The 19,406-nt window shown below is 51.7% G+C and overlaps 2 protein-coding genes across 2 annotated transcripts; both read right to left on the minus strand.

Annotated features, from left to right (window-relative positions):
- Positions 1-2,599: 2,599 nt before the first annotated feature.
- Positions 2,600-7,940, minus strand: SF3B4 (splicing factor 3b subunit 4). Its single transcript, XM_062192162.1, has 6 exons — positions 7,835-7,940; positions 7,269-7,397; positions 6,156-6,698; positions 5,638-5,844; positions 3,179-3,352; positions 2,600-2,979 (listed from the first exon to the last, which is right to left on the minus strand). The coding sequence occupies exons 1-6, from the start codon at positions 7,866-7,868 to the stop codon at positions 2,792-2,794; spliced, it is 1,275 nt and encodes a 424-aa protein (XP_062048146.1). The 5' UTR covers positions 7,869-7,940; the 3' UTR covers positions 2,600-2,791.
- A 381-nt stretch (positions 7,941-8,321) lies between these two features.
- MTMR11 (myotubularin related protein 11) lies at positions 8,322-17,575 on the minus strand. Its single transcript, XM_062192163.1, is given in 18 exon segments — positions 8,322-9,324; positions 9,326-9,463; positions 9,728-10,021; positions 10,451-10,633; positions 10,886-11,059; positions 11,362-11,528; positions 12,052-12,122; positions 12,312-12,378; positions 13,772-13,896; positions 13,981-14,069; positions 14,220-14,307; positions 14,497-14,632; positions 14,753-14,831; positions 15,301-15,443; positions 15,606-15,666; positions 15,893-16,014; positions 16,808-16,898; positions 17,250-17,575. Coding segments are annotated over 18 exon segments (2,160 nt in total). The 5' UTR covers positions 17,316-17,575; the 3' UTR covers positions 8,322-9,258.
- Between the last annotated feature and the right edge of the window lie 1,831 nt (positions 17,576-19,406).

Below are 19,406 nucleotides of genomic sequence, written 5' to 3' on the forward strand. Positions count from 1 at the left end.
TTTCCAATGGTTCTGTACCTCACTGTGGAAGAGTTGAAAAGCTACGATCTGCGCCGGCGCCGTGGCTCAATAGGCTAATCCTCCGCCTTGCAGCGCCGGCACACTGGGTTCTAGCCCCGGTCAGGGCGCCGGATTCTGTCCCGGTTGCCCCTCTTCCAGGCCAGCTCTCTGCTGTGGCCAGGGAGTGCAGTGGAGGATGGCCCAAGTGCTTGGGCCCTGCACCCGCATGGGAGACCAGGAGAAGCACCTGGCTCCTGCCATCGGATCAGCGCGGTGCGCCAGCCGCAGTGGCCATTGGAGGGTGAACCAACGGCAAAAAAAAAGGAAGACCTTTCTCTCTGTCTCTCTCTCTCACTGTCCACTCTGTCAAAAAAAAAAAAAAAAAAAAGCTACGATCTGAACCGGCTCCGACCTCAGCCTGACTCCAACACCAGGCAGTGTTGTTATTTTTCTACCCATTTCTGGTCAGAAACTTCTCCATCATCTTCACCTGGGAAACGTTACCTTCAAGATTAAATTCACTGATCACTTTCTTCCTAGGAACTTTTCCTGGACTTTCCTGCTAGGTAGAATCTTTCTTCATGTTCTCAAAGTATTCTGTCCCAATAACAGTGTCAGTTTTTGTTTGCTTGTTTTTTAAGATTTACTTATTTGAAAGGCAGATTACAGAGAGAGGAGACGGAGATCCTCCATTCGCTGGTTCACTCCCCCAAATGGTCACAACTGAGGGTGTGATCCTCACTCCATGTGGAAGGTTCAAGAGTGCTGGGACTGGGATATATGACATGGAAAAGGTTGACAGGCTGTGCCCCAAAAGATCTCACAGGGCAGAAGCCAGTAGCCAAGAACTTCATCATGGTCTCCCACGTGGGTGCAGGGGCCCAGGGACCTGGGCCACCCTCCACTGCCCTCCTAGGCGTATTAGCAGGGAGCTGGTTTGAAACTGGAGCATCTAGGGCCAGCAATGAGTTAAAACGGCAGTGAGTTAAAATCCTGGCCTGCAGCACCAATTCAAGTCCCAGCTGCTCCACTTCCGATCCAGCTCCCTGCTAATGCACCTAGGAAAGCAGCAGAAGATGGCCCAAATCCTTGGGCCCCTGCACCCACGTGGGAGACCCAGAAGCTCCTGGCTCCTGGCTTCGGATAGGCTTAGCTCCAGCCCGGCCATTGTGGCCACTTAGAGAGTGAACCAGCAGATGGGAGATTTCTCTCTCTGTTTTAACTCTTTCAAATAAATAAATAAATAAATCTTTAAAAAAAAAAAAAATGGTAGAGCATCCAGGACTCGAACTGGAGCTCATATGGGATGCTGGCACCTTAGGCCATGCTTTAAAGCACTACCCACATTGCCAGCCTGTCTTATGTTACTTTTGACATAACTACCTTACTTTTTGTAAGGGATCTTCCATCTGCTGCTTTACTCCCCAAATTATCACAACAGCCGAAGCGCAGCCAGGAGCAAGGAACTCCTTCCAGGTCTCCCAGGTAGGTGGCAGGGGCACAAGTACTTAAGCCATCATCTGCTGCCTTCCCAGGCACATTAGCAGGAAGCTGGATCAGAAGCAGGCCAGGACTCAAACCACACTGGTGTCACACATGGAGGTCACTGGCCATAACACCAACCCCTCTTGCTTATCTTTGTATCCTGAGCTATGCAGAATGGAGCCTTTGTATGTACCATTAAAATAAATGAACAAAAGTGACGCAAGAGAGCAAGAAGTCAGGCTCAAGATTTGACTAGTTTAGAAAGGGTCACAGTTACCAAAGCCAGAAGGGGCAAGAAGGCAGGTAGAGGCCATGGGTTTGATCTAGTGACTGAAGTCTCTCAGCAGATTTAAACATGATGGAAATCAGGTTTGGAAGAACTAAGAATGAAACAAAAATAGAAATGAGGCAACTACTTAAAGTGGCCAGTGGTAACAGAAAATGAACATTTATGCTGTCACAATTTATTCTGTTATTAATACATTTACATGGTTCCAAACGAAAACCACATTAAGACATCATAGAGAAATCTAGCTTCCCTATATCCCTTCCCTCCTTACAATGGTACTGATTTCCTTCAGCTTTTATTATTCCATCTTCTTAAATTAGGTGCATAGACATGGATTTTAGTATACAAACTGTCTTCACACACACACGCACCACACCAGACACACCTGCTGCTCGCACTCTTTCCTTCACCAGACAGGACGTAAAGATCTTCCCCTTTCCTTTTCCAGCTGCCTGGTAGTCCATGGTATGGATTTACCAGTTATTCAACCAGTCCCTTACCAGATGGATATGTGAGGTGTTACCAATCTCCTCTTACCACAAAGAGTGTTACAATGAACAGCTTTGTGCATTCTACTTGCTATTTATGCCAGCCTATCTCTAGGCATCTTACTTCTTTTCTCATCTTACTATAACACTCTTATGCTTGAGATACTGAGACCCCATGAGATAAATTAGATAAGCTCTATGCAAGGAAATAGCCACTCCAGGGCACCTCAGACACCAGCTATTCCAACGGCACATCACAGAATCCATTTCTCTCACAATACCCGACACGTCTTAGAGAAAAAGAGAAAAGTTACTTTGCCAAGGATAACACCACAAAGAATAAACAAGTACAGTTTTATTTTCCATGTGCATTTGCAAAACACTTAGGACCAACATAAAAAAGGAAAAGTCTTCTGGGGAAAAATTACATTAAAAACGGGGAGCTCAGAGAAGTTAGCTACAGCAACTCTGATTGGTCCAAGGAATCGAAAAAACTTCAGCTGAAAATAATAGGAAGGAGAATTGGAATTTATTGAGGAAGAGGGCCCCGAAGTGGGCCTCGAGGGGGAACTGGAGGCCGGGGAGTGGGTCTGGGTGGAGGAAGGGGGCCCCGCTGGTAGCCATAGGGCGGGGGCCGTGGAGGACCAGTGTACCCATGAGGTGGCATCAGTGGAGGGGGTCCTCGCATACCATGTGGAGGCATAGGGCCTGGGTGACCTGCAAAAAGGGAAACAGAAATTAGTAGCAGTGAGTTACAGGAGACAGTGATATTGGGAGACCTGTGGGAAGAGGAAAAAGTGACTTAAAGAAACATCAGAAAGAAAAGAAAAGGCACGGGAAAGGGTATGGGAAAGCTGACAAAGAAAGCTGTGAGAATGATACATATGTAGACAGGAGGAGGCTACAGCCCACTCACCCATGGGAGATCCAAACGGAGGTCCTCTGGGGGGCATGCCCATTGGAGGAGGTCCAGGATGAGGCATTCCAGGAGGTGGGCGTGGTGGTGGCTGTCCCCCAGAGCCTGGGGGCCCAGCATGGGGGTGTCCTAAGCCATGAGGGCCATGGTGGGCCAGCTGCATCTGAGACATCCCTGTGAAAATAAGAGACAAGGGGAAAATCAGGAAGAGAACAAAGATGGAGAAGAGAGCAACACGAGAAAGAAAATGACATCAGGAAGAGAAGGGGCTAGAAAATACAAAGCGCTCCTGTCCCTGCTCCCACCCCAACAGGACAACTACCGCACGTCATGGTTCCTCAATGACCAAGGCACTGGAATGGTAATGCACAAGTGTGTACCAACTGGAGGGATGACTCCATTGACAGGACAGGCTGCCCAACAACCACCTGAAGGACAAGAATGTTTCAGGAGGATGAGAACATGGAAACAAACTGTCCAAGGCGGAAAGGTTAGCGTGTGGGAATCACAGGCCTGTTAAAGAGCACAGAACCTCTCGTCTCGGGAAATAGCAGTAACTCAGCAATAATCCGGAGCAGTGGCTATGGGGGTGATGGCGGGAGCCGGATCAAGAAACGCCCTGAAAGTCACGGTACTGAGTGTGTGGGGAAGCTTTACTCTGCAGGTAGAAGGGCGCAACAGAATTTTGAGAAAGGGTATCTGAATACCTGTCGGAAAAAAATCTGTGAAAATAGATTCAGGACAAAACTGTAATCAAAATGGCAAGAGATCAGCATAGTTAAGTGTGAAATAACAAGGAACTAAGAGCTTGCACTAGGGCACTGGCAGGGGAGGCAGATACCACAAGTCTGAGAGTTCGTATGAAGAGTGAGGCAAGGGTGCAGTGCTGTGGCACAGCAGGTTAAGTGCTGTCTACAATGCCAGCATCCTGCATGGGCGCCAGTTTGAGACCCAGACGAAGCTTCTGGCTCCTGGCTTTGGCCTGGCACAGCCCAGGACGTTGCAGCCATTTGGGGAGTGAACCAGCAGATGGAAGATTGATCTCTCTGTAGTTCTGCCTTTCAAATAAATAAAATTAATATTTAAAAGCAGAAAGTGAGGTGACAGGGAATAATAAAACACAGTTCCTAGACTCATGAATTATGCACCTGAAAAATACAGAAGACTTGAAGAATAGGTTTGAAGGGGGAGGGCCCAGCACTGTGGCATAGCAAGTCAAACAGCTGCTTATAACTACAGCATCCCACATGGAGCAAAGGCTCAAGTTCTGACTACTCCACTACAGATCTCTGCTAATGAGCCTGGGAAAGCTGCAGACAATGGTCCAAGTACTTGGGTCCTTGCTCACCCACCTGGGAGACACAAATGGAGTTCCTGGCTCCTGGTTTTGGGCTGATCCAGCCCTGGCCATTGCAGCCATTTGAACTAGTAGATGGAAGCTCTCTTTCTCTGTCTCACCTTCTTTGTAACTCTGCCTTTCAAATAAATAATTACATAAATTTTTTTTTTTTGAACGGAAGAGACGGAGTGCCCAGTTGCTGGGACTGGGGGAGAGCGAGGTTACAAGGTTGAATAGAGAGAATTACACCTGGGCAGGCCAGGCGGGTGGCTCAGTAGAGAGGCAGTGGTGAGTGTGCAGTCCGTTTGGACTCCCTAGGGTTTTTTTTTTTTTTTTTCTTCACAGAGAAGAGGCAGAGAAAGAGAGGTCTTCCATCTGATGGTTCACTCCCCAATAGGCTGCAATGGCCGGAGCTGTGCCGATCCAAAACCAGCAGCCAGGAGCCTCCTCCAGGTCTCCCATGCAGGTGCAAGGGCCCAAGGACTTGGGCCACTTTCTACTGCTTTCCCAGGTCATAGCAAAGAGCTGGATTGGAAGAGGAGCAGCCAGGACTAGAACCGGTGCCCATATGGGATGTCGGAGCTTCAGGCCAGGGCGTTAACCTGCTGTGCCACAGCGCTGGCCCCCATACATATTTTTTTAAAAACAGAAAGGTCTGAAGGGGAGAGGTACAAAAGTTGATCTTTCCACTGAGCAACAGGATTATAGATCTAGATAGTTAATAATCACGGACTAGAGATACAGACTAGGAGACATCATCAGTGTATACTTAATCTAGACCCAGAGAAAAATGAGTTTATCAAATTGACTGAAACTGAGGTGTCAGGTGGAGAATAAAAAAAAAAACAACAGATGAAAAAAGAGACAAGAATTTCAAACAGGAGGACATAGCTAGTTTCAAGTACAGCAGAGGGCGAACCATCTAAGAAGCTGAAGTATCCCCTAGGCCACCGCTCTGGGGTCGAGTCAGAGAGAAGGGAAACAACAGGGAACGACAACAGCAAGTACAGGCTACTCTGCAGACAGACTTACACAACAGGACAGGTGGCAGGGAGTAAACTAAAGAGAGCATTTTGTTTGCTCACGCACATCCCTCCCTTTCCCAGCCAAGAACACCTACCTGGATGGGGCATCCCACCTGGTGGGAAGGGGTGAGGATGTGAGTGCCCATGACCAGGATGTCCAGCTCCCGGGGTGCCTGCTGATGGAGGGCCATGTCCTCCAGCCCCAGGAGGCATTGGTGGGGGGGGCATGGCTGGAGGTATTCCAGGTGGGAGGGCTCCAGGAGGCGGCACTGGGGGTGGGAAAGAGCCAGGAGGAGGCATGCCTATATAGAAATCAGAAGAAAGATTAATGGCAGTGGGCAAAGAATGCCTTTAAAGAACCTGTCCCAGTTTGACCTGTCTATGCAGGGTGAGTTCTTTTCCCCTCCTCCCAGTGCTCTAAGGTCACAAGCCACGTTGCACTACTCAAATAATCCTAACTCCCTGGAGAAGCCCGACAGTTCTTCACCCCCCTCCCACCACCTCCCAACTCCCTTCTCATCACCCACTGACTCAGGAGATCTTTCCTTTTCAGGTTCTTTTTTCTCCTCACTGCAGCCCCAAGACAAACATATTTTTGAACCAAAAGCTTTACCTGGTGGAGGAAGCCCAGATCCCAGTGATGATACCACAGGGTTGGGAGCAGAGGGTGGAGGGGGTGCATCTGCAAACAGCTGATGCGGGCGATCGGCCTGGGAGAGCGGGTTCTGGGCTGCCAGAAGTCGTTCAGCTGCGGAGCCATGGCGCTCACCCTTGGAGTCCTTCTTGAAGGCATAAGACACGGTGATGGGGCGGTTACAGAGGTACTGCCCATTCATGGCCTCAATTGCTGCATCCGAGGCATCAAATGAAGCGAAATTAATAAAGGCATAACCTTTGGAGTTGCCTGTGTCAGGGTCCCGCATGATCTTGGGGGTTTGTAAGATGACCCCAAAGGCGCTAAAAGTATCGTAAAGCAGCTTCTCGTCAATCTCCGGGTCCAGGTTCCCGATGAAAATGTTGGCCCCGACATCCAGGTTTTTGTTGTGAGCTGATGCCTTGTTCACCCGTATTGGCTTCCCATAAAGTTTGATCATGTTCATGATCTTAATGGCATAGTCAGCATCTTCTTCACTCAAGAATTCCACAAAGCCATAGCCTAAGCAGGCAGAGAGGAGAGATTAGCAACTCGAGCGAAGATACCCAAAGCTGGGTAAAACTCACCCACCCTCCAATCACAAAGAACAAGAAAATGATTTCAGAAACAAACTGTGAAAAAAGCACTCTGGGGCTGGTGCTGTGGCACAGTGGGTTGGGCATCCGCCTGCAGCACCAGCATCCCATATGGGCGCCAGTTCAAGTCCCAGCTGCCCCACTTCTGATCCAGCTCCCTGCTGATGGCCTGGGAAAGCAGTAGAAGATGGCCCAAGTCTTTGGGTCTCTGCACCAGGGTGGGAGACCTGGAAGAAGCTCCTGGCTTCAGACTGGCCCAGCTCCAGCCAGTGCAGCCATTTGGGGAGTGAATCAGTGGATGGAAGGCCTCTCTCTGTCTCTCCCTCTCTCTGTCTGTAACTCTGCCTCCCAAGTAAACAGATAAATCTTTAAAAAAGAAAAAAGGAGAGGAAACAATCTTCAGGCCGCTCATTCCGAAACAAGTATAAATACCGCTGGGACCCTCAGGAGCAGCTGTCAGTCAGATACATAAAGTGGCCTCTTGGCGCGGACTCACCTTGGTGCTGGCCAGTGACTCTGTCTTTCGGCATGTGAGTGTTGACCACCGGTCCTGCCTGCAGGAAGAGCTCCCACAGCAGAGGTTCGCTAACCTTCTCGTCCAGGCCCCCCACGTACACAGTAGCATCTGGAGGGAGGATGCAGGAATTTAGGATGGAGACGAATATGACAGGAAAGGAGGTGACCGGGACATAAAGATGGAACCCAGTTAGAGGAACTGCAGGCGGGGATGAGGGACAGAAGCGAAAAGGGGGAGGTGGAAGGCATCCAAATAAGCCCTAAATCTCCCTCTTCGCAGGACCTAGAGCCCCTTCTGAAGTTCACTTTAGTGTCTGCTGCAAATTCCGTCCCACTCAGGGAAGGCAGCAGGGGGATTGCACGAAACATCACACCTCCAGGCCTCAGCCTGCACCCGGCCAACCCGCCCGAACCAGCCACGGAAGCGAGTCTCGCACCCTCCGGAGGACCGGGGTCCAGTCTCCCGCCTTGGAGACGCTGCTGGCCTTAGCTGGGGCTTCCCACCCTCCCGGGCCCATTCCGGACTCGTCTCCCCGCCCCAGTCACCCTGGTTCCGCTCGGAGATCGGCCCGGCAGCCATGGCGAAAAAGATCCCGCCGTCTCCAAGCAGCGGCTCCGCCCTCTGGCCGCAGTCACTACTTCCACTTCCGGGGCGAAGGCTTACGTGAGCGCTGGGCGGGGCCCTGACGGGGGCGGGGCAGGAAGCGGCTGCGGCCATCTTAGGATCCCGCGAGACTTGACGCGGCTGTGGCGTCCTGGTTCACGGGGGTTTGGATTTGCGCCGAGGTTCTCCGTGGCGAGCGGTCGTAGCGAGGAGGGAGGGACGGGAAAGCGCAGGCCCTCTGAAAGCAGTGCCAGACGTCTCCCGCCGGTGCGGGCGTTTGGCACAGCAGTTAAGCCACATCCTCAGTCAAGAATTGCAGGGTTCGAGCCCCGGTTTCCCCGACTCGAGCTTCCTGTAAATGCTCACCTTGGGAGGCAGCAGAAACCCCAAGTATTTGGTCCCTGCCACCCACGTCGGAGACCTGGATTGTTCCCCGCTCCCGGTCTGCGTCTGGCACGGCCCCGACTGTTAGAGGCATTTGGGGGAGTGAACCAGCGGATGGGAGTTGTCTGTTCCTCTCTTTCAAGCTAAAAATAGTAACTTTTCCTGTATTTTGTAGCCAGCTGATCCTTTTGTCACCCAAAGGTAAAGGTTCTCAAGAACCCCTCAACCTAAGGACTCTGCTCCACAAGCGCGTCTTAGTTTTGGCCTCATGCCTCTGGCTGGGCTCGAGGTAATGTCCGAGCCGGAGTTTGAGCAGAACCTGAGGCTCCGCGGATGGAATGTGACCAAAGCTGCAACTCCAAGAGCACCTTCTGGCCCCAGCAACGTTGTAATCTGCTCTTGGCTGCCTGCCTCTAAATGGGAGATGAGAATTCAGAGCCTCACGTGGTCCAAATCCATTCCTTTCTTAGAAATCATACGATGGGGGCCTTTTCTTAAGTCTTTGCTATCTAGGACCCTTCATTCAAATCCAAGAATCAGTGCCAGCGATGTGTATAAATATTGTGCTTTAATGAACTTAAATAGAAATGCCACTACAAAAATTTACAGTTGGAAGAGAGGGTGTGTTTCATATCCACTTTGTTTCCAAAAGAAACTATACAGGAAGAAACAGAAATTGGAATTAAATAAGCAGCAAGAAGGGGCGAGAACGAGGTCTTCAGGCCATACTGTTGGAACTGGTGAACAGCATCTCTGGTGTCACAACTTAAATAGCTGACTATCTATAAAGCAATTACATTGTGGATTGTTTTGTTTCTTAACTCTTCAACTCCCAGGAAACAACAGCTTCAGGAACCAAACAAAAGGACAAGAATTAAAGAATAGCACCACCATCCGCAACAAACTCAATTCTAAGTGAGTTTGCGTAAGAGCTGGAGTGTGAAAGCTGAGGCAACAAGGCCATATACAAAACACTGCAGTATTAGGACTCTCCCTCAACCCAGATCCCCGCTGCTCTGCCTTTGAGAATGCCAGCAATTTCAACAGGAATGAGAGAGAATGGTACTTGGATCTCTTTTCTTGGAGTGATCACCAGGAAACGCTCTTGGTGTCCACTTCCTTAGTAGTTCCTGAAGATGGGATAGTTCATCCTGGAGGCCAGAGACTGTGAGAGCTGAGAGGCCCATCTGGGAAGGGTGCCAATAGGGACAGCGAGAAATGTCATTGCAGCTCTAGACCCTGCTTCTAAGATCTGCCCGCTACTTCTGGTGTCTAATTATCTTTCCCCTCCCAACTCTGCCCTAAATTCCACTTAATGTAAGCTTCTAGCAGTTTCCTCTAACGGTACTTCACTTCCAAGCCCTCCCAGCCCCTTGCCTTCCCAGCTCTGTTCATCTGGTTCAGCTGTCAAACCCCTTCCCCCACTCCCAGTCCCTGTCTTCTTTTCTCACCTGGACCTCCGGCCGTCCCCTCAGGTAGCAGCGTCTCCAGAGCCTGATCTGAGGTCCCAGATACCCAGGCAGCAGCAGCCCTGGAGGTAAAGGGCAAGCTCCCCAGTGTGAAGGGAGCCCCCACTCTTGGTCAGCCAGGCTTTCAGAGGAGACAGCCATCCGGGGTAGCCAACGAGAAGAGACCGCCAGCAGAGAGGGACTCTCCCGCCACGGACAGAGCTGGTGTAGAGGGGTCAGGGCCCCTTTAGAGAACAGCCACACAGAACTGGGAGGGCCGGGAACCAGGAATCTTGGCTAAATGGGAAAGGGAAATCAACTGGCAACTGAGAAACCAGACAAGCTCAGTGTCCCCAGTCTGTGTTAGGAAGGGCATGGGACTCCTATCTACACTTGCACTGGCAACCAGAACCCCAAACCTGCGCTCAAAACTGTCCTCATCAGGCTGCAACTAGGGGCTCAGGACCGATGAAAGTTGATTTTAGGGCAGCTTGTAAAATGTATGTGTGAAACAGGAAGACTGAGAAACAGGAATGAGAAAGACAAAAGTATAAGCCTCTATTCTGTCCTAGGACTTGTGTCTTCCTGGGGAAAGTCAGAGACCGACAGCTGCAGAGGAGAAGTGGGGAGGCTTCCCAGGAGGAACTCAGACATTATGTCTCTCCGCATCTAGTAGCATAAGCCTGTGGAGAAAGTCAAGGGAATTGAAGAAGTCAGACGCCTCACCTGCTGTCTCGGAAGCCAGGAATCTGGGCCGTGTTCTGGGTTATAGCCAGGATTGTGGAATTGTAGTATCTGTTCATTACTGTAGCGTAAATCCCAGTCCCAGACAGACAGCTGCAGGTTAACGGAATTCCCAGCTGGGGGCTGGGAGTACCCTGGGGTATAGACTTGTGTGTAGGAACTGAACTGGACAGAGGAAGCAGGAAAAAGGATGGTTACACAGAATAATATAATCCTCCTCCTGAATCTAGACATTATGAAACTCTCCCCTCTTACTGCAGGAAGCAGATGGAGGGCAAAATCTAGTCCTGAGAGTGAGCGTCAGCCTCCCCTCCCCACTCATGGACCGCACTTCTCATGAAACAAATCAAGACTGAACTTCAGACAGCTCTTCTCAACGAGAACAAATGACCAGTCAAAAAAATAGAGGTCGCTGACCTGTCCACTCTGCTTTCCACGCTCCCAGGGAGTATTCCTCAGAAAAGTAAGGGTGTCAGGAACCCTGACACTGTCATGAAGAGCAAGAAGGAAAAACTCAGAGAATTCAAACTCAGCTGGAAACTGCTGGAGGAGCTGCCAGACACAGTCTAGGAACAGGAGGAACACCGGCGCCTGGGAAGGGAAGGCAAGAGGTTGGAAGGGTGGCGGGGACCCAAGGAGGGAGGATGACAAATGATGGAGGGTGGGAGACACAGGGCACGAGGGGCATTACGGAGGTGAAGGGATGACAATGTGAACTGAGGGTGTAGAGTGTTGGGAGCTTCACTCATCCTGGTTCCTCAAGCTTAGTTAACCTCAGGACCATCGTGAGCAGGTGCACTTTCTGTGGACTGCACTATGTAATTTTTCTTATCCCCTTACTTCTTTGGTAATACTCCCCTGCAACACCCGAAACACTCCCAAATGATTCTTACCTCCTCACTGGCCCCTGTTCCCCCAAGCCGGGTCAGGAAAGGGTGTCCAGCGGCCACCCACTCTCGCTGCACTAGTGATTGGAAGCCACACAGTGTTCGGGCTTCAGGGGCTGAGAGCAGCTGGACGAGTGAAGAGAGGAGGCCATTGAGATCACGATCACCGCGCTCTGGGTGACAAAGAGGAAGAAGGGATGGGACAAAGAAGGGAGGCCCAGGAAACTAGGACAAGAGAGAAGGAGAAAAGGAGACACGGCAAAAAGTGGGAGGCACAGAGGGAAAAGTTTGGGAAAAGTAGGATTGAGAGGGCACATAGAAGTGAAGAGAAAACAAAAGACCAGGAATGATTCATTTTGTAGACTACCCCTGGATAGAAATACCCAGTTTCACACAGAGGAGACAGAGCCACAATTCTCAAAGCAGTTTCTGCATTGCTCTTCCCAACCCAACCCTCATCCCCGTGCACTAATGGAAGGATGGGCACGGAGGAGCTGAGAACACAGCCGTGTTCAGGTCCCCAGGCTGCAGTGGTCAGCAGAGGTGGCACTCAATGAGGGGTACTTCCTAGTGACCGGAAGATGCTAGCACTAGAAGGGGACAGGAAGCCCTGTGGCCTTCCTCCAGGAACAAATCCAGTCAGGTGGGTGAAGGAAAAAAGGAAAGGAATGGAGGAGGCAGACCCAAGGGACTCACCTTGAAGAACTACAGAACGAACCCTGGATGTCACTAAGACTGAGATGTCGCTGGCCTTGCGAAGACAAGACCTGGAGGGGAAGGTGAGGAAGAGAGGGGGGAATGGAATAGAGGCAGACTCCAAAGTCCTGCCCCTTCTTCCAAAGACTAGCAAATAACAGTCTTCTCGGGAAACCAGGAGAACATAATGGAAGGCCATTTAGGAGTCCAAGTTCACGAGAGGCTGGGAAAGGTTGAATTATAGATTAAGCTGGGAGTACCTGACATAGTCCAACCATCGTGTTCCCTCCAGAGCTGACAGCCATTTGTCCTCAGCTACAGATGAATCTGATAGCAAATAGAGGGATAAGAAGGGCAGAGATGAGAACAGGATTCAAGTCTATAGGCTAATGGGTTAAGAGGGTTGGTTCAAGTCCCGGCTGCTCCACTTCCGATCCAGCTCTCTGCTATGGCCTGAGAAAACAGTAGAAGACGGCCCAGGTCCTTGGGCCCTTGCACCCTCATGGGGAAACTGGAAGAAGCTCCTGGCTCGTGGCTTCGGAGCAGCCCAGCTCCAGCCATTGCAGCCATGTTGGGAGTGAACCAGTGGATAGAAGACTCCTCTCTCTGTGTCTCTGCCTCTGCCTCTCTGTAACTCTGCCTTCCAATAGATAATTTTTTTTTTTTTTTTTGACAGGCAGAGTGGATAGTGAGAGAGAGAGACAGAGAGAAAGGTCTTCCTTTTTGCCATTGGTTCACCCTCCAATGGCCGCTGCGGCCGGCGCATCTTGCTGATCCGAAGCCAGGAGCCAGGTGCTTCTCCTGGTCTCCCATGCGGGTGCAGGGCCCAAGCACTTGGGCCATCCTCCACTGCCTTCCCGGGCCATAGCAGAGAGCTGGCCTGGAAGAGGGGCAACCGGGATAGAATCTGGCGCCCCAACCGGGACTAGAACCCGGTGTGCCAGTGCCACAAGGTGGAGGATTAGCCTGTTAAGCCACGGCGCCGGCATCCAATAGATAAATCTTAAAAAAAAAAAAAAAAAAAGAATAAGTTAGATAGGGGACAGGTGTTGTAGGCAGCGGGTTAAACCACTGCTCGCATCTCAAATCCAAGCACTGGTTTGATTCCCAGATACTCTGTTTCTGATCCAGCTTCTTGCAAATGCACCTGGGAAGGCAGCAGATGATGACCCAAGTGCTTGAATCCCTGCCCCCAGCATGGGAGGCCCAGGCAGAGTGCTAGGCTCTTGGTTTTGGTCTATGCAGCATTTGGGGAGTGAATCGGTGGATAAAGACACCCTTCTTTCGCTCTCTCTCTCCCCACCCCCAGTCAGTCTTTCAAGTAAGTAAACACTTAACAGAATAACTCAGGTAGTGGTTGCCTATGGCTGAGAGTAGGAATGAAAGGTAACTGTGAATGGCTATGAGGTTTCTAAGATTTAAAGTGTGGTAATGATTATACAACACTGTAAATATAATAACATTCATTGAATTGTACATTAAAGATAGGTGAAGGGTGAGTTTTGTGGACTGTACATTGTATCTCAATAAAGCTATTAAAAAAAACTAAGTTTGGGTCTAGAAGACAGAAAAGCAGTAAGTCTGGGAGGAGATGGGAGTTGAATAGAAAACTAAGAATCATCAGGCTGAACGGCTACTCCTGCACAGCGGGCAAAAAAGCAAAGTATGCTGGGGTCAGCAGACCTAGGGGTGAGGGCGAGGCGTCCAAGGTCATTCTTACCAGGCACGCAGAGGGCCCTCAGCCTCAAGTGGGCGAGCTGGACATCAGCGAGACCAGGCAGCTCATCCACGGAGTCTACCAGGACGACGTCGGAATGCCCAGCCTGTAGCATCGACTCCACTGCTCTGGAGGCCAGGGAGCCAGAAAATAAGGGAAGGAGTCTGCCCTGAACACCAAACCCCACGTCCCCTCCCCGAACCTCCCCGAACCTGATATCTTCCTTGTTAGGGTCACTGGCTGTGTAGAAGCCTCCACAGCGGAGAAGGTCACTGCCCCCAGGGTGGTGCCAGGACAGGCGCTTCAGATGGGTGAAAAGAGGGTCACTGCAGGAGATCCTCTGGCCCCAGCCACCCTTGCCCCCACACTGACCCTGCAGGGACCCCACACACACACACATCAACCCCTGGCCCCGCCCCCTGTGACTCCCAGTCCCCACCCTCACACTGACCGGTCCACGGCCCTGATGGAAGTGGCCAAATGCTCTCCTGACCTCACTGTCCAGAACTCGGCTAGGAACCAAGAAGTAACGGGGGAGGCTGCAAAATTGAGAGTGCAAAATCACAGTGTGGCTTGTAGGCACATTGTCATGCAAAGAAAGCTGCTCTAGGGCGACCATTCCCAAGGGAGCTGGGGCTTAGCGGCAAGGGTGATGTCCTAGCTTTATCAGATCTGGGACCATGAGAGATTGGGAGGGCAACAGGGGTTGGGGTGAACTGGGACCTCACCTGGTAGCTACGTCGAACCTCTCATTGACTGTGCTCACCCTCCAGCCTCTGGCCCCCTGCTTCTTCCGCTCAAACTCCCAGTCTTCTGATGTCTCCAAGAGAGGAATAGGTGGTTTTCTCGAGTCAGAACCCTGGCCTGGAGCAGGTGTGAGGTGGCCGAACAGAAGAAAAGGAACCAGAGAAGGCCTCTCAGCTCTTTTGTCTTCAGCCAGCCTCTGCTTTTTCAGACTTCTCACCCTAAAGCACCCTCACTCACCAGCCTTGGTCAGTGGTAGCCCCAAACACTGCTGCGCTTGACTGCTCTGAGCTCTGGCTTGGACAATGGCCATGGTCACCTGTGGAGGAAAGGGCAGCCCATCCTGCGGGCTCAGACTGAAGAAGTGGAGAGAAGGAAGTGGAGCCACGTGTTGCCCCACTGTCTTTGCCATCAACAGAGGACACGTAGCTGGAGAAAGGGCTGCCGCAGGCCATGGGCACAGGGATCGCAAGAACAAATCTAGAACCACAGACTCATGAAATGTTCATCCTGGGAGCAATTTTGGGAAGAATCTCCTCTAACCCTTCCCATTTTTCAGAGGACAAAACCCACCCTGACCACACTGCTGGTAACCAGCAGAGCCAGCTAGAACTCGGGCCCTTGCGCTCCAACACTGCCTCTACCCCAGCCCGTTGGCCTCTCCTTGAGGAAAGTAGCAGAGGGGATGATGGGAGGGACCCCAGATGGTGGGGAGTATTGGGAATTGCCAGAGACAGGATCCCCAGGTTCTGAGGAGAGGTCGGATCCTCAGGTTAGGGGCCTCTTACCTGAAAGGCTTGAGGCTCTAGTCCTCCAGCCTCAAAACCAACTCTGAGCAGCCGGAAGTCTCGGCCGTGAATCAGAAGCTCCTCAGGAATAAACTTAAGCTGGGACCCCGGACGCAGGAGCTGGACTCGGGACAAGCCACTCACTGAAAGCAGTGTAACCACAGATCAGGGTCCCTCCAGGAGGAACTCTTCCAGTCCCCTCCACGGCAGCCCATCCACTCCTTCCCTGGCAGTTTTCTGAGCTACAAGGAAGAAGAGGGCTTCCGGCACCCCCGGCGAGCTCCTTAGCAAACCTCCAGACTCACCAGCCTCTAACCGCCCGATGTTGACCAGGGCAAAATCATAGTCACTGCTCAGGGGAGTGTCCTGGAAGAGGCACATGACTGACGTTACAGACGTCTGAAATCAGCTCGTTTTCCACCTTAGCAGCCCCCGACTGCATCTGTGGGCACCCCCCGTGGACATAGTCCCCATTGCACATTACTGGAACATTCAAATGACAGCCCTTAACCCATACTGGTTGTCTACATCCATCTGGACTCCCCTACCCATTCTCATCTAGGTGCCCTTTCTGTTGCCCTAACCATCTCACCTGACCCCGCTGCCATCCATGGGGCTGGAAGGTGACCCTAAAGTTGGTGCAGATCAAGGTGCCAGGCAATTCAGGTTCCAGCCCCTTCCTCAGCCCTGGAGCCCATGCTAGGATCTGCTCCCCTAAAGGGGAAGAAAGGAAGCCCTGTTATCACCATTTCTTGTACACACCCACTCCTGAGACAAGAGGGAATAATAAAATCTCCTAGGGATTGGCGTTGTAGCGTAGCAGGTAAACCACCATCTGTGATGCTGGTATCTTATATGGGCACTGATTGAAGTCCCAGCTGCTCCACTTCTGATCCAGCTCCCTGCTAATGTGCCTAGGAAAGCAGTGCAAGATGACCCAAGTATTCAGGCCCCTGCCACCCATGTGGGAGACCCGGATGAAGACCTGGATAAAGCTCCTGTCTCCTGGCCTCAGCCTGTCCCAGCACTGGCCATTGCTGCCATCTGGGAAGCGAACCAATAGATGAAAGATAGTTCTCTTGTTCTCTCTCTCTCTCTCTCTCTCTCTCCCTCCCTCCTAACTCTGACTTTCAAAATAAATAAATCTTAAACAAACAAAAAAAAAACTTCAAACAAAAAAAAAAAATCTTCCTCAAATGCAGTACAATGCAAGCTTATGAGGAAATGATGTGGTATTATTTTAGCTCTGTAACAAGACCAGGGCCTGGCACATAGTCGACACTCAAGTATTTATTGAATAATTAAATGAGAAAAGTGCTGAGTGAGAGGGTCAAGGAAACAGAGCGGCTATCAAGGACCAGTTCAGGATAGAGAGGAAAGCAAGCCTCAGGAAGGAGCACTTGGAGCCGGGAGAGGACCACACAGGTGTCTTTGGTGAGGGTATGAAACTAGGGGTGCATTCTGGAGGCGACTCTTGGGGTCAGAAGCATTGAGAGGGTATGATTACCTGGGAGGCATCCAGAGGCCAGGCAACCGCCAAGCCGACGACTCCTGGGCTCCGGCATCCTGCCACCCTGGTCAGACTTTGGTCCGCGGAGCTGAGAAGCGTAGAAGGTTAATGCCCAGGCCTCTCCACTGCTGGGGTCTGGGATGACCTCGGCAGCCTCCTTTGGAAACCTACACAACTCTCAGGAGGGAAAACTGAGATCGGTGGCTATGGGCGCTCAGGACCGGGGCTGGCAGACAGTGAAGGGAGGGGCTGGTTAATGGATAATGAACCACGAACTTGAGACTGAAAAGGGCACACCAGGCCCCATCAACCAAAGCTGATATGATGGGCACACCCTCCTCCTCCTCCTCGTCTAGATGCCTCTCTTCCCCCTTGTACCTCTACCTCATCCCCGTTCACACCCTCTTGCCAGCCCCATCCCCAAATTCCTTCTCCTTACCCCCATCTCGGGCTCCTCCTTGTGGGGGGCAATGTTGAAACTCTGGCCCCTGCCCCCCCACCACATTTCTCTGGCTCCATCCGGGTACGGAACCTTTAAGGGTGGGAAACCTCAAGGATGCTCAGCCCCTCTGGGGACAGGCTGAATCCTGTAGTTGAGAGGAGAGGGGTTGGGGGAGGGGCGGGGGGAGGGCACGAGGGGAAGGAGCATTTGAGGTGCACGGAGTAGTTTTGGGGGTCTTTTGAAAGGTGTGTCCAGCCCAGCCAGAGTAGGCTCCTCGGAAACTTCGGTCGACTCTGTGGAGAGGCCGGGAGAGATGCCCAGCCCCTTAAAGGAGAAGACACACAGTTTTGGAGGAGTGGAGAGGAAATGGAGGAGCCTTAAAAAGATGGGAAAAACTGGGGAACCGGGAGAGAAACACCCAGACTCCCTTCTCTAGCCCGAGCCCAGATCTTATCTTCTGGTTCTTGAGTGTTGGAAACTGTGAGGGGGCAGGAATACTGATTATTCAGCTGGAAGAAGTGGAGCTACCTCTCTGGATTCTCAGTGGTGGCTTCCCTGAGCAGCTTAGTGTTTTTAAAAGGGGTTATAGGGTTAGGGACATAAGTGTAGCTCAGACCTCCGTACTGCCTCCCCGGACAAACCTGACACAGTGGTTGGGAAGGGCAAGCGAGGATATCGGACCCCAGGGGATTTTTGCCTGGGGCAGGGGGGTGGGGAGGCTCAGGAGCCGGGGAGGGGGCTGGTTAAAGTTATTCTGCCTTCTCGGAAGAGCGTGAAACATACCTCGCGGGACGAGTGCTGTGAGGAAGGGAGAGAAACTGAAATGTGTGCAGCACGCAGACACAAGTATAGGCATGCCTGTGTGCAGGTCTTGGGGGTAGGAGGCCCATAGATCTCCAACGTGACCCTGCCCATCACAACCCCGACGCCACCAACCTGCCAATTGGCAGTGAGAGCCCACTTCACGTATATGACTCCACCCCTCCAACACCAGATCCCCAAATGAATGATTCATGTTCAGGACTTTAACGCTGAGGGCTGGAACCCAATCCTCAGCCCCCGAAGCAAAGAGGGGCTGAGGGAGGGGAGGCAGCTGTTGCTAAGGGTGACTTGGGGGCGGCAATGCAAAACTCTGTCTTTAGGCATGAAAGACTGGAAACAAAATACAAAGAGTTAAAGAGCTGCTGTTTTATTGTTTTTGAGTCGGTACAGAGGCTGCAACCCTTAGGTGCCGCTCCCCTCCCCCGCCCCGGTTTTCCAAAGTAGCCCTCAACACTCCCCTCCCCCCAGCACGCACACCCTTCCGGCTGCAGCTTCTAAATTCTGTCCTGGCTGCCACTGTGGAAATAGTGAAGACGTTGCAACACTGGGAGTCAGCCTGAAAGAGGAATACACCTGCTAGGAAGGGGGTCCAGAAGCCCAGTCCAAGAAGCGCTAAGGGCTACGGAGCACATCCATCTCACCTCCCTGCCTTCTAGGGGCTTCCTGCCCCTGGGGGAAGGAAATGCTCCCCAAGTCTGTCCTCGTAAAAACGTAGAGCAGAGAAAGAGGTGTGCACCACAGTTTTGAAGTCCCTTTATCTGCCTTTCCTTCTCCCCACCACCCTTCATTATAGAGCCTCATTCTAATCTTTAATATTTCTGGTATGGGAGAGTGGAGAAACACAGAGAAGAATAGAAGGGGAAGGGGGTGGATCAGAGGGAGAAAGACATTTGGGTGATCTGGATCAGCACCTAACCAGGAATGCAAAGGGGGCAGCAGCCGAGGATTAAGTAACAGGAAGACGACCTCTCACCGCCCCCCCCCCACCCATACACCCAGAGGTTACTGGATGAAAGGAAGGGTGGAGAGGCAAGGGGCTGCATCCCGATTTTTCCATTTGCAGACCCTGGTTTGCTAGCAGGTTTGTGCCTGGAGTGCAGGCTGCTGGGCGGGGCAGCTGGAGGAGGGAGGTGGAGTGACTCACGAGATGAGTCACACATCCAGTTATAAGCACGGAAAGAGGCCAAGGTCCTTCCCACCCCCACCCCCACTCCCCACTGCTCTCCCCTACTTTATGCCTGCGGCCAGAGAAGGGAGGTGGCATGGAGAAAGTCTACACGGGGAGGGGACCTCCTAATAAACATTTTGTTAATCAACTTAAGTGTAGGGGAC

The sequence above is a fragment of the Lepus europaeus genome, chromosome 5 (genome assembly GCF_033115175.1).
Source record: "Lepus europaeus isolate LE1 chromosome 5, mLepTim1.pri, whole genome shotgun sequence".
NCBI classification, from domain to species: Eukaryota; Metazoa; Chordata; class Mammalia; order Lagomorpha; family Leporidae; genus Lepus; species Lepus europaeus.